At 46.1% G+C, this 18,029-nt stretch overlaps 2 protein-coding genes across 5 annotated transcripts in view; one reads left to right on the top strand and one right to left on the bottom strand.

The window, feature by feature from the left end:
- USP35 (ubiquitin specific peptidase 35) overlaps window positions 1-1,914 on the bottom strand; it is a 31,747-nt gene extending 29,833 nt beyond the window's left edge. The window contains exon 1 of the mRNA XM_054847636.1: window positions 1,729-1,914. The gene's annotated coding sequence lies outside the window, so the exon portion shown is untranslated. The remainder of the gene's footprint in view (window positions 1-1,728) is intronic.
- Window positions 1,903-17,292, top strand: KCTD21 (potassium channel tetramerization domain containing 21). Of its 4 annotated transcripts, none has more exons than XM_054848683.1 (3): window positions 1,903-1,959; window positions 4,668-4,908; window positions 10,537-17,292. In XM_054848683.1, the coding sequence occupies exon 3, from the start codon at window positions 10,567-10,569 to the stop codon at window positions 11,347-11,349; it is 783 nt and encodes a 260-aa protein (XP_054704658.1). In that variant the 5' UTR covers window positions 1,903-1,959; window positions 4,668-4,908; window positions 10,537-10,566; the 3' UTR covers window positions 11,350-17,292. The 4 variants fall into 4 exon arrangements, with proteins under 4 accessions (XP_054704658.1, XP_054704467.1, XP_054704560.1 ...); XM_054848585.1 differs by lacking the exon at window positions 1,903-1,959 and adding an exon at window positions 3,751-3,855; XM_054848492.1 differs by lacking the exon at window positions 4,668-4,908 and having other exon boundaries at window positions 1,905-1,959.
- The last annotated feature ends 737 nt before the right edge of the window (window positions 17,293-18,029 follow it).

Consider the following 18,029-nt stretch of genomic DNA (forward strand, 5'->3'; position numbering starts at 1 on the left):
CAGACACTGCCTCACTGCTTGGAGATACAGACATCTCAAATTTTTTTCAAACCCCCCCCCAGGTGAAAGCTCAGCCCCTTGCTGCACCCTTTCAGGCCGAGGTAGGGCACGCAGTTGAAATGTCTTTGCCGTGAGTCCCATGATACAAATACAGCAGGGTATAGTTTAGTTCCCAAAGTGTTTTGCAAGCCTCACAGAAGCGGCAAATATTCCAACGTCTGCTTTTATCCTTTAAGACTTACAAAGTCCAAGACAGGGCAGATTTAACATGAAAGAGGTTTGGATCTGGACTGCTCTGAATTTGACCCTCACTTTTAGGGTCTTTTGGCTCCCTGTGGGATATCATCCCTGGGCTTCTCTCCCTGGGTCAGCTTTCTTGAGGAAAACCTGAACCCATCTTGGCCAGTTCCTCACAGCAAGATGCTGCCTTGCAAACAGGTTTGCAAAGCCCTGCAGGCACCGGAGGAACACACACATTTACCAAGGTTGCTCCTGTATCCCTCCCTCCAAGCACCCTGGAGCTTGACCCCAAACATCCAAATCCTCAAGCATCCCTCTTCCAGAGTTCCATCCTGCATCCTGACCACAGAGCGTCACTCTCTCTGAGCATCTCTCCCCGAATCCCAAATCCTGTGCCTCTCTCCTGAACCCCTCCCTCCAAGCATCTCTCCCTTGAGCATCCTTCCTGCATCCCAATCCCCAGAGCAGCCCTTACTCCAACCATCTCTCCTGCATATCTCCCTCCAAGCCCTCTACTACATCCCAACCCCCGAGCACCCCTCTGAGTCTCCCTCCTAAGCATCTCTCCTGCACCCCTTCCTCTGAGCATCCTCCCTCTGAGCATCCCAGTTCCTGAGAATCCCAACTGCATGCCAACCCCTGAGCACCCCTTACTCCCAGCTCCTTCCTGCACCCCAGCCCCTGAACATCCCTTCTGCACTGTGACCCTGATGATCCCAACTGCATCGTGACCCCCGAGCCTCCTGATCCCAAGCATCTCTCCCCCTGAGTATCCCTCCATCTGAGCAGCCCAACCCCCAAACACCTCTCCTGTACCCCTTCCCTCAAGCATCCCTCCCTTTGAGCATCCCTCCTGCACCCCTTCCCCCAAACTTCCCTTCTGCATCCCCACCCCCAAGCATCCCTCCCTCTGAGCATCCCAAATCCCAAACACCCCTCCTGCAACCCTTTCCCCTGAGCATCCCTCCCTCTGAGCAGCTGGACCCCTGAACAATCTCCTGCATCCCTTCCCAAGCACCCTTCCTTCATCCTGACCCCCAAACATCCCTCCTGCATCCCTTCCCCTGAGCATCCCTCCTGCATCCCGACCCCCAAACACCCCTCCTGCATCCCTTCCCCTGAGCATCCCTCCTGCATCCCGACCCCCAAACACCCCTCCTGCATCCCTTCCCCTGAGCATCCCTCCTGCATCCCGACCCCCAAACACCCCTCCTGCATCCCGACCCCCAAACACCCCTCCTCCATCCCTTCCCCTGAGCATCCCTCCTGCATCCCGACCCCAGACCACCCTTCCTACATCCTGACCCCCAAACACCCCTCCTCCATCCCTTCCCCTGAGCATCCCTGCTGGCATCCCTTCCCCGACCACCCCTCCTGCACCCCTTCCAAGCACCCCTTCCCCGTGCACCCCTCCCTCCGATCCCCCCAACCCCCTGACTGCCCCTCCAAGACCCCTCTACCCCCCCTTCCCCACCCGCCCCGCGTTACCTCCCTCCGTGGCCGGGCCGTGCCCGTAAGGCTGCGGCGTGACCGGCAGCGAGCCGCAGTCCTGCGGGCAGCACCGGGGCAGGGCCGAGGGCGGCGGCGAACTACAAATCCCAGCGCGGCCGGGCCGGGCCGAGCCACGCCGCGCCCCCCGCTTCCTCCTCCCGCCGCCGCCGCCTCCGCCTCCCGCGGCGCCCGGCGAGCGACGGGGCTCGGCGGCTGGAGGGGGCGCAGGTGGGTACCGCGGCGGGGATGGGATGGGATGGGATGGGATGGGATGGGATGGGATGGGATGGGGGGCGGGGATCGGCCCGGCTGGGGGGAGTGGGAAGGGCCGGGGTCACCCCACTGCACACCCCTGAGATGGGGAAACTGAGGCACGGGGGGAGAGGGGGAGCGGGGACCACGGCCGGGGAGCTGCGCTGCTGCTCCACGGGGAGACGCTGTGAGATGTGGGAAGGACGGGTGATCCCCCACTCTGGGGGGATTTGGGGTTGAGGTTTAGTATTTTAAGCTCATTTAACAGAGTGAACGTCTGGCTGTATAGGGAAGAGCCATACCTGTGGTTCCTCTTAACAGGGTAGGGCTCAGCGCCGCTCACAGAATCACACAATTGTTTAGGTTGGAAGAGACCTTTAAGATCATCAAGTTCAACCGATAACAAGAGGTTAACAACTCTGCAAGCTTTGCATCCCTCTCCCCCCCCGCCAATAAAACAGCTCCAAAATTAAAGGGTTTACAGTGGTTCAGCAAATCCAAGCCCTGTATGCCCAGACCCGGGGCTGGCTCTATGTCCAGCCAAGCTGCAGCCAGCCCTGGATGGTGACATGGGGCTGGCTGGGCGATGTGCATGAGCCGTACCCTGTGGAGGGTCTAATTCTGTACGGCACCTACCTCGTTAGTGTTATTTCTGAGTGCTTTTCGCTAGCGTGCAGCTGCATCCATGCTGGCAATTAGCAGCCCTCTTAATTGCAGGGGTGCTCTGGAAGTGATGGTGTCAGTGGGAGATGGGGTGGGATGCTGGATTGCTGAACCCACTCTGTGAGTGCATCAAGCAGTACGCAGGTGGTGGTCTGCCACGTGTGCAGATGAAGCGGTCCAGGAAAGAAATAAGAGTATCTGGAAGATACTCCAAGGGTGCCAAGTGATACCCATGTGGATGCTGGGACAGGACATAAGAAATCAGTGAAAACCTTTGCCAGGGCTGGCATTAAATTGGTATATTGGACTGTAAAAGGGTTACATCAGCTGCTTGGAGGGAAAAGCGACGCTCCTGCTATGAGACCCCAAACAGGCTCCCTCCTGGCAGCCGGTGGCAGTGCCCTCCTGGCAATCTGTGTGGCCCACACAGCGGCCCCTGAGCCCGCAGGTATCGGAGATCACACCAGGAGAGCGCTGAGCACCGCAGCACTTTGGCCTTTATTCTCCAAACCTCACTGCAGCCACATCTCTGGCTCTGCGCTCCCTCTCCCCCTCCATCTTGTCTTCTGCCGTTCTCCTTCAGTAGCTGTTAACCTTCATTTCATTTTCCTCCTCCCCACTGTGCACTGCTGCTTTCATTCCTCTTCTCTCAAGAGGAACCTGATTTTTGTTTTATATCGCTCCTTCCTCTTACTAACTGGGCACCAGCTCTATTTTCCTGTCCCCATCTCCCTACCCCCATTTCTCTTTCTCGCTTAAATTCTCTGCAGAGCGCCTCACACGCAGCCTTTTGCATTCACCCGCAGCCCTAAGCAAGCAGCCCAGGAGATGCTCTAGAGCATCAAGGTGCAGGTCTGGGAAGGGATGGACACACAGCATCACACCCACAACAAACCAGGGATGTTATGAAACTCCCGTTTACGCTCTCCCATCGTTTGTGTGTCTTGTCAGCAGAGGAGAGTTTCCGTGTTTAACAAAGCACAGTTAAAAAATTAAATATAAATAAGTGGTGGCTAAGCAGCTGCTCTCCGAAGGTGGATAGTCGGCGTGTCTATCGCTGGGTATCGCAGCCGCCAGCAGACCGATACCGATGATTCTGTCTTACAGCGAGAAGGAAAGGGTGAGCCGTCGTTTCCTGCCTCGCGCCCGCTGGGAGTTTGAGTCCCCTCCCGGAGCTCGTCGCCCGTGTCCTCCGTGCCAGCCTCGGGGGTGAGCGGCCTTTCCCCAAACGCCAGCTGGAAATTTCCAGTGGCTCACAGCAGTCCCGAAACAAAAAGCAGCTGCTTCCAACCCCCCCACTGCTCCCGGTGCTGCATTTCGGGATATAGTGCTCCTGGCAGACGTGCCACGCTCTGCTTCACCAACTGAATTTCAAGCCTCTAAGTAAAGTGCTGCACTTGTAATTATGGGAGAGGCTGAGATTATCCGAGGGTCCGATATTAGGTGGGATTGATGTGCGTCCTGCAGCGATGGGAAAACATGAGTCTTCCTCTCTAAGATTAACTATAAGTAAGCATATAGGGTGTAGAAACCACATTGCAAATGTTTAACCTTCTGTAGTTGAAGATGAGCTGAGATAAATAAATGTGCATCAGGGGTACGTGAAGGGAGGGTGAATCTGTCCTTGCGACGGATTTTGTCCCAAATCCTCCTTAAACCCAGCTCTCACTTGATGCCTACTGGCTCTGCTGGCTAGGTAGGTGGGCAACTGAGTCTGTTATCCCCTAAATACTATTTATTTTGTTTCTGCCTCCCTTTGTTGTTCTATTTTTTTTTTATTTTTTTATTTTTTTCCTCTTTCCTGTCATGGGGTGACTTCTAGGCTTCAAACTGCCTTCTCTGGGCAGGGTACAAACTCGTAGCTGAGGGTCTGGATTTCCTCTGCGAAATCGTCCCCCTGCGAAGGGACGAGGCATGAAGCTGATCTGCGGGTACGGTCGCAGCAAGCGCCGCAGGGCTGGGTGTGCCCAGGTCTGGAGTTCACAACTTCATGAAGGTTTTTTGTTTGTTTTTTTTTTCAGGACTCGGGTATTTCTTGGAAACTGGAATTTTTACCTCGAACCAAAACGCAGGTTTTAGTTAAGATGCGATGGAGCAAAGTGATAGGTGCTGAGAGTGGGGAATCTGGGGCAAAACCCAAAGCAGAACGAGCATTACGCAGAAAGCAGTATCTTTGCCTCGTTATGTGTTTGCCATTAATGCACTCTAACGAAGCAGACTGGAGCCCCATCCTCCGAATCACCATTTAAAGTCTCCATACAGGTGCCCAGATATATTTTATTTTTTTCATACCTCCTTTTTAGCTGCAATCAATCCTGTCCCTCCCGATGCAGAATTACTTCCTATAACGCATTACCTGATCTGTCTCTCATAACATTTATCCAGCTGATGCCGCTTTCACCAGCTCTCTTGGGCAATACTCAAAAAGCCAGAGCGGTTTTTAGTATGGCTGCTCTTCCTGATGCTTAGCAGAAATGGTCCCCGGCTTGCTTTAATGTTATTGCCACTTAGGCATCCTTCATCGTGCCGGCCTAAATAATTAATTTCTTTTTTTTTTCTTTTTTTTTTTCTTTTTTTTTCTTTTTTTTTCTTTTTTTCTTTTTTTTTTTTTTTTTGCTGTGTGTGTACTTTGCAGTTCATTGTTACTCCTCAACTGTTTCTTAACGAAGCTGCGCATATTTTACCGTCTTAAATACAGGTTTGCAAAGTTTTGGTCGTGGAGGGATGTTTTACGGGTGAGCTATTGAAAGCTACACTATAAAAATTAACCAGCAGTGCAATACCTTATGTATAAAATTAAAACCAAGGGCAATGACTGTGTAAATGGCCACGTAACACTACATCTGGCAGCAAAAGACCCTGTTGCTGTCACAGCATCCATTAACTCATTTTCCAGGGGATGCTATGACTTCTAATGCCTTTAACTCCACGCGTAAAGGCTTCAGAGGCCGTCAGCAGCCTGTGGGATGGACTCTGAAAATCCTGTTTTAACAACTCATTGTGATCCACTCCTACCAAATTACATATCGCTCTTGATTTGTTTTCCTTCCTTGACATTTGTAAAGTGAAATTTGTGTTTGCAGTCGATTCCTGCTGCTTTTCCCAAGAAATACTTGTATTTGAGTTTACTTGTCAGGGAAATCAAGGCATTGCAACGCATTTTGCCAAATAAAAACTTCTTGGTTGTTTTCTGATCTGTTTAGTACCTTCTCTGTGCACTACTGATATTTATTGTTAGGGCAAAACTAGTATTAGCTTTACTTGGTTAATGCAGAGAGAGTTTTCTTCAGATCTTCAATGAGGCTGTTAAGCAGGACCAGGCATACCATATCTCTTTGGTGTTTCATAAGCTTGCTGGTTGAGGGTAGATTATTTTTAACTGGAATGATCTAAGTTACCAATTTTATCTGAATAAGTAACCACAAAAATCCTGTTAGAAGTTGTCTATATGTGTGTGTGTATATATATATACACACACATATATATATTAAGGAAAGATCCATGTCTCTTTGAAAACCATATAAACATATTTATAACTTTAGACTTCCCATTAAAGTGCATTTTGGGGCTAAAAAGCATAGACTACAGCTGTACCCATTTTTCAGAGTGGTTAAATACGTAGTAATATTTGTGCCATTTCTTCACATTTTACTTATGATGGCAAATCGTGACCGATGCTTTTTTTTTTTTTTTTTGGATGATTACTTGTACACTTGTGGTTTTTTGCCAAGTTGGGCAAAACAGGCACTCAGTTAAATTATGTATACAGGATTTTATTTATTGGCTAATTAAAATGCTCTCAAATGTGATGAATACATAAGAGGGGAAATAAGCATATCCAAAGCTGTTCTACATTCAAACTGATTAAGCAAAGGAAGCGTTATGATAATGAAGGAACTGAGCTGATGGTTCTAAATACGTGAAGGCATTGATAAGTGAAAACAGGTAGATTTTGTCGTTTCGCATGCTCTTTCATACCTTCCTGCTCTGTCAACCCTCACCGCTCTCCCAGGTTCGAACCAATTATTTGCTGAACTAAACTCATGGGGTAGAAGGTCGTTACTGAAATGTTCTCTGTGCATCTGTTGAGGATGCTCCAGTGAGTAAAATCCAAGTTAAATTTACAAGCCCTGGTCGATTGAAATGCTCAGGTAGCAGCTTCTGTTCAGGACTTTGACTTTTCTAAAAAGTTCACCACTGCTGGTTTCTCTCAGTTTACATCACCTGAAAAGATTATGACTTTAAATCAACCATAGATTTTTTTTCCCCCCATTACATTAAGTACATCTGTTTTAAAAAAGATGTATTTAAATACAAGTCACTCTAAAAGCACAAAATAAATCCTATGCTCTTCCACCAAATTTGCATCTTCAGCTCTCAAATTAGATCTCTACCTGATTTAATTTGAGTGAATTTCAGGTACAACTTGGGGAGCAGCTACACAAAAGGGTTTACTGTAATTCTCTGCTTCCGAGAACTGTAACCCAATTCGTACCTGTCCTTGGTGACCACAGGTTATAGCCACCCATGTCCAAGATCAGATGCTCTCTTGGTACCTTCTCTTTGTGGAAATGCCACCAAGCAGAAGTGATTTCCATGCTGCATTCTTGGAGAACCTTTATATTGCATTAGCAAAGTACCCAGACCTGATAAACTGGGGTAGGGACCGCAAATGCTGGTTGGATGAGCAAAGAGAGAAAACTGACAACCCAATTAATTTTAATTTTCATGAGTTTATAAGAAAAAAACAGCAAAGATTGACTTGGTTTCCCCAGCTACTGTGAAGTACGTTGGTTGGCCAATGCATTAAGTCCAGGTTGATGATGAATCCAGCAGACATGTGTGTGCTCATTTGCGCTGTGGTTTTGGGTCTTCTGAGGTTGCCAGGCTATGAGGTTCATCATCACACTATGAAGATATAAATCTGCAAGCAATGGGATGAATTAGGCAATACCAGATGATTAACTTGTCGTATGTTGATTCCACTTTATGAATGACAGCTGTGCAACTGCTATCCTGCAGCCTTATCCGTGGGCCAGATGTTTGCATCATTAAATGTTTGAAATTTAATCCAGCGGGGGGGCAGTGGGGAGGTCCAAAATAAAAGCAAGCTGATGTCCTGGGAGACTGAAATCCAGCCTGTATAGGTCTGTAGACTGCAGAATAGCGATAAGCAGAATAGCCTGCTCAGGGCACGTGTCTGAGCAGCGTCCAGGGGTGGGAGAGGAGCAGAGCCCACGTGGGAAGTGGGTAACGCTGTGTCTGCCGAGCTCTGTGCTACTACACCCACAACTCTTCCAACGCCAGAGCTAAAGCTCAATTAAATTTCTGATGCTGTTGCTGGCAGCATAGACATGGTCTTCAGCTTCGAAGAGCTCACGTTACTGCCGTATTTTGTTGGCAGCCTCCCTTTTGAGACTGCTGATAAAGAAACAAATTGCAAGATACTTTTTTTTAATGTTATCTGTTCAGATTGGACCGAGATGTCTGCCTCTCATTCAAGGTATATAGCCAGCGCGTCTGGACTAAATCTAGGGTGGACATTGAGTTTGAAACGAAAATCTGTATCTTGTCATTGAACATTTGGACCGTCCAGTGGTCTTTACGTCGTGACTCTTGACAACGGGCTCTGCCAAGTGAAGCCTATCACATACACATCAAGGGAAATGTCTCACTCTGCATCTGGCTAAAGCTGGCAGAGAGCATGAGAAGCCCACTTCTGTGGTGTAGATAAGCAGGTTTTGGCTTAAAAATCTGAAAACGTGACCTATGAAGAAAGAACAGAAATATTTGGGTTGTTTAGTCTAAAGCAGCCTAAGTGGTAGCAGAGATGGGAAGCAAGGAACATGGTCTTTCGGGTCACTGTCAGTCCTGCTTCTACTGACTGTGTTATTTGCAGGGAGATGTAGGGAACGCTTCTGTTTGATGAAACTTGAAAAAAAAGTAAAATCCATTTTAGGCTGGTTTTGTGAATGCCAGATTGTGCTTGTAGCAACGCTTTTACAGGCATATTGCAAGCCCTTAGTGGAAAAAATACATCGCAGCCACTTGTACTACGGAATTAGACCAGTTGAGGTGTCTGTATGATCAGTTTAAACTCTTGACTCTAAATTGGGGAGAAGTCTTCAAGAGTGGGAAGTATGCTGAGACTAAGGGGAGTTTAACACTGGAACAAATATTTTTTTCTCGGGTATATTTGGCTGAGGTTAGTCACGAGGATGGTCTTTGGCCATGAGCGTGGATGGGGTGTTGTGTTGGTCTATGCCTGCGCCTTTATTTGCCAATTTTGTTGGATATGTGGGACTAAGGGATACACAGGCAAAGCGCTCAGTGGATTTAGAGATCTGCTTCTTTCCGTTAATTATGGTGCAGCGAGATACACACTGTGCTAAGGGCTACAGCAGGCTAAAGAGCAGAGTGGAATGTCAGTCTTAAACTAGAAGTGAAATACCGATTCTCCTTTGACCTGTTCATTAGCTGCCCTAGGTTGGGCAAGTTTTTCATAACAAAAAGTGCCTGCTCTCTAGAGGCGGATTTGGTTTAGGGTGCTATTAACACTATTAAATATTTGAGTTTTAGCAGCCATAAAATAATTGATATTCCAGCACAAGATGACGTTCTTCCTATCTATATTTTGCTGTGACTCTGGAGCTGATAGTAGTGTCGTGTCTGTGATTATTCCATGACTAGTTAGGAAAATGCCTGCACTTAAGTTTAATTTTAAGGGAGTTGTTTGGCAGCTTTCTGTTGAATGACCATAGTTACTACAGCAAGAGCTACCTCCTACCTCTGCAAGCAAACACTGATGGGTTTCCTGCTGATTAAGTCACCAATAAATCTGGGAATTAACTGTTGATTGATTTGGATTCAGCAAACAAGGAAAACCAGATCTGCAGGTCCTCAGCTAGCAGGAATGAGAGCCCACTTTTCCAAGGCAGCTGAGCTGATCTGCAATGGAAAGGGCTATGTGGTTCCTTCCTCTTCCCTTGCACTGGCATTCATCTGGTTCCAAGATGTAGCAGAACCATATCCTGAATAGAAAATGATGGCTCTTCTCCCTAAACTGCCTCACTGTAGGGTCAGATGAGTGCCAGAGCTGGCATAAGGGAGGAGGAAGGTATGGTGGAAGGCGAAGGGAGGTATGTCCCTTCCGGAGGCAGTGATGCTTAACTGCACCATAAAATGACATCCTCCATTCGTCTCAGCTGATTGCAGAGGAGCTGCGTGGAAATTATGTCAACCGGGAGATGGCCCCAATTAATTAGGAAATGTTTGCTAAGGTAAAGCACGTTGGAAGGAGAAAGCTTGGCGGTTTTTTTAATGAATGGAACCGCAGACTGTCGCATGCTTACAGCAGCACTGTTCGCTGGCTCCCTGCTAGGAACTCAAATGTGTGTCAGGGGATTCTGCTGCAACAGCTTTGTTGCTTTAATTATATCTTCAGATGTCGTGGAAGATGTTGGGATGTGTCCAGTTCTTGTCCTGTCCTTTTTTTCCCCTCTAAAGTCTGTGTTCACGAGGGAGATGGGATCAGGTGAGCCCAGGACACAACTCTTGCTTTGAAGTCAGCAGTCGTTCCGCTGTAGGCTTCCGTGGGAGAGATTTCACTTTTAGCCTGATTGTAAAGTTTTGGAGGACTCATGATTTCTGGCACTAAACTGAACTAAACAAAGTCCTGTTCAAGTCTGTTGGGAGAAAAAAAGATCCTTACATTTGTTCTCAAGATACAACCTCCAAAAGTCATTCCCCATTTCTAATTTCTATGAGAAATTCTTGCATGTAGTAACCCTTAGGTATTTAGGACTCTTTATCTCTGTAGTTTAACCTTTTAAACAGGTAAATGTAGCTAAATGTGTGCTTTTGGATTTTTTAATTTTATTTTTTTTTTAGAATTAGTCCCAGCATCCTGACTTTTCCATCATGTCAGAACCCATCACGCTCAATGTTGGAGGAAAACTCTATACCACCTCTCTGTCCACCCTGACTAGCTTTCCAGACTCCATGCTGGGGGCCATGTTTAGTGGGAAGATCCCAACCAAGAAGGACAGCCAAGGCAACTGCTTTATCGACAGAGACGGCAAAATCTTCCGCTATATCCTGAACTTCTTACGAACTTCTCACTTGGACCTCCCTGAAGATTTTCAGGAAATGGGCTTACTTCGACGTGAGGTAGATTTTTATCAAATTCAGCCACTGATTGAGGCCTTGCAGGAGAAGGAGGTGGAGCTTTCTAAAGCGGAGAAGAATGCCATGCTCAACATCACCCTTGATCAGAAGACCCAGACTGTTCACTTCACCGTCCGAGAAGCACCCCAGATCTACAGCCTGTCTTCCTCCAACATGGAGGTGTTCAGTGCTCATATCTTCTCCACATCATGTCTGTTCCTGAAGCTTCTCGGTTCCAAACTTTACTATTGCTTCAACGGAAACCTCTCTTCAATATCCAGCTACCTGCAGGACCCCAACCATTTGACCTTGGATTGGGTCGCAAGTGTGGAAGGCCTTCCCGAAGAGGAGTACACCAGGCAGAACTTAAAGAGACTCTGGGTGGTGCCAGATAATAAGCAAATCAATAGTTTCCAGGTGTTTGTGGAAGAAGTGCTAAAAATAGCCATGAGTGATGGTTTCTGCATAGATTCTTCTCATCCACATACTTCAGATTTCATGAATAATAAGATTATTCGCCTAATCCGGTACAAGTAGGAATGGGTGTGTATTCTGGTGCCAGCATGGAGGTAACACAGGTTAAGTGTTTCCCTTTAAAACACACTTACAGCCTAATTCAGAATCATGCTTATCTGGATTAAGAGTCACTAACAGGGAGATGATTTTCCTTTAATGTATTTACCAATACGACCTTTCAGAATATGTCCATATTCTAGATGGAAGGAATATTGTCTAGCGCCTGAATTAAGGATTGGTTCTGTCTCTGCCTCCACCTCTGACCTGCTGTACAATTGTGGGGAAAAGTCACTTAACTTCTGTCCTTCCTACGTTTTCCGGCTGGAAAATGGGAGTGATCCTTAACCTATGTCGCAAGGGGATGTGAGGGTTCAGCGATCAAGGTTTGGAAGGTATCTGGAGATCAGATGCGGTGAAGGATGCCGCGGAGCTGCAGTGCAGCAGACAGCCCTGGGGACACATTTTCCATGTCTTTCCATATCACCCATGCAGAGCATCCAAGAAGCTTCGTTGGATCCAGAGAGAAGAAGCCTCTCCGCATGCACGCACTAAGTATAGCTGTAAAGGATGGTGCAAACTGCAAATGAGTAAGGGATCCTGTCTGTTAGGGTTCAACAAAGGATTTCTGTCACCATCTGAAGCTGACTTATTTTTTTTTCTGACCGCTGTGAGGAAGCCCCTGCTCTGTTCTGCTTTCAGGAAAGCCGTGTTTGACTGATGTGACTGGCACAGGGAATGACCAAGGAAGCCATAGCAGAGAGAATGGTGTTCTTATGAACTGAGAAGATTCTGGCTGGTGGGGGAACTTTGCTTTGGATGCTCTTAAACCTTTACTTTTACATTCCAAAGGCATCCAAGACAACTAGTCCTTTTCTTTCTCTTGCAACGTTTTATTTGTCTGGAGGATGCTGCTGAAACTTTCTGAAGTGGAGACAGATTTGGGGAGGCCCCCAAATGTCTTCTAAATGATTGAGCCTCTTCTGCCTGGACACGGCCTTCTTTTGGGCACGTCACCCTGCAGCAGTGCCTGAAGTGCATGGGATGCTCTCTGCGTAGGATAGATTCCATCTAAAAAGACAACTTTCCCATCAGGTTACACCTAGTATTTTTCATTACAAAAAAAGCAGCTTACTTTTCTTATCCCAATACATCGAGCCATTTTTTTTTTATATATCATTGTGAAATGGTCAGGTCACTAAGCTAGCATTTTATCCGCTCGTTGGACTTTGGTGTCAGGTTGTCAGAGGCAAGGCAGTGGGAAACCAGAGGCGATGACAATGGTCAAGCTTTTTCCTGTACGCCCAGTCTGTGCTATAACGAAGATCATAATCCACCAGCTGCACGTTAGCTCTGAACATCATTTGTGCCGCATTCAAGGTGGTTCATTCTCAGCTAATTATATTGAAAAGTATCTTAGCTGTCTTTCCCTAACCAGATTGCTACGTGTGCATGAGAGACCCTCTGGAACGTTTCCCGTTATCTCTAATGAGATAGAAGGGAAAATGCAATAACCAAGTTTTGCGTGTAGAATTTTAGTGGTTCCCAAAGTTCTCAGCACAGGGCTGCAAAGCTCAGCATTGCTCATGTTCTTGTTTCCGAAAGCAACTACTCTGTCGTCATTAAGCTGACCTGTGAACAAGCATAAAAAAGCATTTTGTTACTGTTGTAAAATACAGTGAGATAAATGTATTTCTACTGTCCCAAGCTGTAATTGCATGAACAACACAAATCAGCATGCTGACGGTAAAAATGCGCATTTTGCAGCTATTGGCAGCCTGTTAGAAACCACTGCCCCTGTCTGACTGGGTGCTAAACCAGCGTGATATACGTGGGACCATGTTGTTGGGAAGCACTGACTGGGCTTGAAGCCTTCAGAGCCATCAAACCTGGCAAGTTTTGTGAATTTTGAGGATTGTAAACAGGATTTTGTGGCTAAATTCCAAGCTGAGCCACCATGTTCTTCTAGTTTTAGTTGCATTAGGAAGAACTTTTTTTTTTTCCCCATCCCTGTCCTGAATTATAAAGCAGGAGTAATCTGTTCCAGGGGTTGCTGCATGCCACCAAGAAAGGAAAACAACTCCTGCGTGAATCTTATTTCTGACTTGAGTTTGCCACTCGGTTGGACATTCCAGTGATGATCTATGCAGGTAGTATGATTGTGATCTGTAAAATTCCATACATGAACCCTCTTTCATCAAATCTATGCCTTGAAACCCATACGTCTTTGCTGAATTTATGCAAACAGAGCTTTCAGGGGCTGTTGGCAGTATTTCTTTTTAGCCCACACCCTTGAGAGTAGATTTTAAATGATCTGTAACAGGAGTTCTTGTATGTCAGGACTAAAATAATACTTATCGGTAGTAATTTGTTTCCTGTCAGCTTGAGTTTACCCAAAGGTAAAAGCAGTGGGCTTAAATCTCATTTAGAAAGGAGAAGTCTGATCTACACCCTTTAGAGCTCTGGATCAGTATTGTTCCATTCTATTTAAGCAAAATAAAAATATTCCCTGGGAGAGTTGAATCATTACTGCGTTTTCTGGTGAAAGGCAAGTAAGAGGAGTCCATAAAAGCACTATGCATAGCTGAATCTAGAGCATTTACTCTTCCCCTTTGCCTCCACCCCCTTTTCTGTTCTTCAGACTGTAGCAGCACCCCCACTAAAAGCAGTTACGCAGTTTCTTAAAAGTCTGAACAAGAAATGAGGAGTGCCCCAACCTGGCTTAGACAGTAACTGGGGTAATTCTGCTGACATGGAAATATGGGTTTGGGTCCCCACAGACCGAGGAGAGAACTGAACCCAGGGCTTCTCCTGGAGTACTTTAACTTATCAGTCTGTTACGCAAAAGATGGACGACTCGAATACACGTTTATCTGTGCTCATGTAACTAAATCAGGCAGAGGTACAGCTGGCCACAAATCTCTGTCATTTATTAATATGCAGAAAGATGCAAAATACCTCTCTTCTATATGCAGAAAGATGCAAAATTTCCAGGAAGTATAAAGACATGAGTGAAGACAGGCATTGGGAGGAAGAGAAAAACTTGAGATACCTCTAAATTGCTAAGCAGAATAAACATCTTTAAGCACGAGATACTATTTATAATGCCACAGTAGTTCTGCATGCTAATCGAGCCTGTGAAACAAGCAGTAAGTGAATCACTTGCGATTGCAAACATATGTTATACAAACGCAGTTGCTATTTCAGACTACACATTAAGCTAAATTTATAGCTGCTCCTTAATTTTGCAGTCTGTGAGTTACGTTATAATGACTGTTTATAGGAATGTTCTCTCTCCAAAACATTTGTTCCCTTTTTATCTAGATAGCTGGCTTTTGTTCACCTTCTTTTTCTGAGCCCTAGAGGTATAACTTACTTTTGTTTACCAGTCAACAGCACTAGTAATTCTTCTTCTCAAGAGTTTTCCTAAATTACAGTGAACGTGCACGAAGCCATATTAAGTACAGCACAACCCCATCGCTAGTCATGAAAAGCACTTGGCATTTATTAGCAGTAACATCTAAAAATTATTTCACTGTTGAGTGTAATATTCACAAACTTTTTTTTTTTTTTTTCCCCTCTAAGGGCCTGAGAACAAGGAAAGGATCTAGGGAGAGGTTTTTTTCCTTTAAAGTTTGAAGGGTCCTTTCTTCCACATCTCGGTGCGTAACTCCTGTTTCGATTCTGCCATATGCCTGCCTCCCTCAACACCTTTGGGTACAAAATGAGGCTAAATCCTGCACTTCTTTTAAAAAATGGCCTAAATGCTGAGAGCGCCACTGAACAGAGCGATCAATAGTGTTAGGGCAGAAAAATACCGGAGTTAGGGCAGATGATAAACAAGTTTTTAGCTGTAGTCTAATGGCGTTTGCAGATATGGGCATATGCATAGCACAGTGGGATTTCTTATATGACAAAAAGATAATTATGAAGCATCTTAGTGGAGTCCAGAAAAAAATCACTCGTGCATTTCTCTGTGATTTTGGGCTCGATAGCTCTTAAATATCTAACAATGTCCAGTTATAATGAAGGGATTGAAACCATACACAAATACCAAGACATCTTCGGTGCATGCAGCTGTTAAGGGTCGGTAGGAGTTGGTGGGAAGAGTGTTTGTTGCTGCAGGAGATGGCAGAGAAATAAAAGAAATAGGTGTAAAAAGTTAGACCTGAAAGAATTCACGTTAACAAGAAATCCAGGATTTAGAAGGGAGAGAATAAAGAATCTTTATATGCTCAGGAAAAAAAAAAAAAAACAGCAAGATAACAATGGAGACAAAGATTTTGCTACGGAAGGAGGCTGCCACTAGAATGACTCACTGGTCCTTTCCAGTTTTAATCTATTATGCAACTTAAATATTGGTCATACTAAGAGTTATGCTAGTAACTTGCTTCAATTTGCCTGTGCTTTAAATCACCAAACATATGCACTGCTGTAGTTCCCGTACTTTAACTGGGTTGCTGAGGATAAATTGCTGCTTGAGTTCACTGGCAGCAAATACCTGCAATCCATCAGATTATTACGGCTCTAGGAAAGGCTGGTGGGGTCCGTATTTAAGGTTGACGGGAGTGATAAATACTGCCTCCAGCTAAGGAAAATAAATCTAGGCTCTTCTGATACTTCACAGATAAATGGAGAAGTTACGAAGATGATCCTTTGGGGAGTTTCATTTTCACCCCATCCCTTTGAATTTGGCGTCACTGCTCAGAATTTCAATGTATTTTGAAATATTTAACTGCCGTTCTGTAACGACTCCCATATCAACACACTGATGGACACAAACATGCAGGGTGCAAGCAGTGCTAATATGTGGCCCTCCTAGTAAAAGTCTTGTATGTGAATTAGTACAGGCAGTCATGCAGATAGGCTGTGCGAGAAGGGCTGGATCGGGCATAAATATGCAGCTCGTGCTCTCAGATTCACTTGAATAACACGAGGGATGGTTTCCCTATGAATTCAGGAAAAAAAAAAAGCTGCAGAGGAGGGCTCTATGGAATAATTCCTTTTCTCTTCCTCCTCTTGCCATCCGCCTCCTTATTTTCCTGCTCCCACTCCTAACTGTAGGATTTTCCTGTTGATCAGAATTTGGTCCCCAATTCACTAAAAGCCATGCTTTTGAATGAATACTACTTGGAAAGTGTCAAAAGATTTTTTTTTTAGTTCTTATCACTTTCATAGCCAGTAGGGCTATTGCATTTAAAAATCTGGTTACATTTCTCTGCCTGTAACTCATAAACTCATAGAATTATTTAGGTTGGAAAGGACCTTTATCATCAAGTCCAACCATTAACCTAACACTGCCAAGTCCACCACTAAACCACTAAGCACCATATCTACGCATCTTTTAAATACCTCCAGGGATGGGGACTCCACCACTTCCCTGGGCAGCCTGTTCCAGTGACTGACAACCCTTTCAGTGAAGAATTTTTTCCTAATACCCAATCTAAACCTCCCCTGGTGCAACTTGAGGCCATTTCCTCTTGTCCTATTGCTTGTTACTTGGGAGAAGAGACCGACCCCCACCTGGCTACAACCTCCTTTCAGGGAGTTGTAGAGAGCGATCAGGTCTCCCCTCAGCCTCCTTTTCTCCCGGTTCAACAACCCCAGTTCCCTCAGCCTCACCAGTGCCAGGTACAGGGGGACGATCGCTGCCCTGGTCCTGCTGGCCACACTATGTCTGATAGAAGCCAGGATGCTGTTGGCCTTCTTGGCCACCTGGGCACACTGCTGGCTCATACTCAGCCAGCTGTCGACCACCACCCCCAGGTCCTTTTCCACTGGGCAGCTTTCCAGCCACTCTGCCCCAGGCCTGTAGCGTTGCCTGGGGTTGTTGTGACCCACGTGCAAGACCCGGCACTGAGCCTTGTTGAACCTCATACAGTTGCCCCAGCCCAATTTTTGTGAACTGTCACTTTTGTGAACTGTTACTAATATGTATATTAGAAAACAATAAATAAAATTGCATTGTGTCTGGCTGAGATGGAATTAATATTCCCCATAGTAGCTCTCCCAGTGCTGTGCTGTGTACTGGTGGCTACCAAGGTCTTGGTAACACACCGGTGTTTTGGCTACTGCTGAGCAGTGCTGGTGCACACCAAGGCTGTCTCTCCAACGTTCCCCCTCACCAGGAGCTGGGGTGGGCAAGATCTTGGGAGGGGACACAACCAGGACAGCTGACCCAGACTGACCAAAGGGATATTCCATACCGTATGGCATCTGCTCAGCAATGAAAGCTGAGAGAAAGGAGGAGAAGTGAGGGCATTCATTATTTACAACGTTTGTCTTCTGGAGCAACTGCTACACGTACTGAAGCCCTACTTCCTGGGAAGTGGACAGACATCACCTGCTGATGGGAAGTAGAGAACTCATCTTTTGTTTTGCCTTTGCTTTTGCACACAGCCTGTGCTTTTGCTTTATTAAACTGCTTTTATCTTGCCCACTACATCTTTTTCCATCTTATTTTCTCCCCCCATCCTGCTGAGGAGGAGGCTTGGTGGGCACCTGGTGTCCAGCCAAGGTCAACCCACCACTGAATGAAGCAGGAGATGCTCTGCCCAACATACATTTCTTGAGGAAAGAGTGTGCAACAATGCTTTGCTGGATCTGTTGCTGTTCCTCTCTCAAATGATTTTACACAGCGCATCATTGCAATGCTCACCTAGACATCTCTGTGGCTGAGAATTGTAGGGAGCTCCCCAAAAATA

This window comes from Grus americana, chromosome 1, assembly GCF_028858705.1.
Source record: "Grus americana isolate bGruAme1 chromosome 1, bGruAme1.mat, whole genome shotgun sequence".
NCBI lineage: Eukaryota > Metazoa > Chordata > Aves > Gruiformes > Gruidae > Grus > Grus americana.

What these genes read in the sequence shown, in the direction of transcription:
- KCTD21 (XM_054848683.1), top strand. Translation starts at nt 10,567, where the DNA reads ATGTCAGAACCCATCACGCTCAATGTTGGAGGAAAACTCTATACCACC.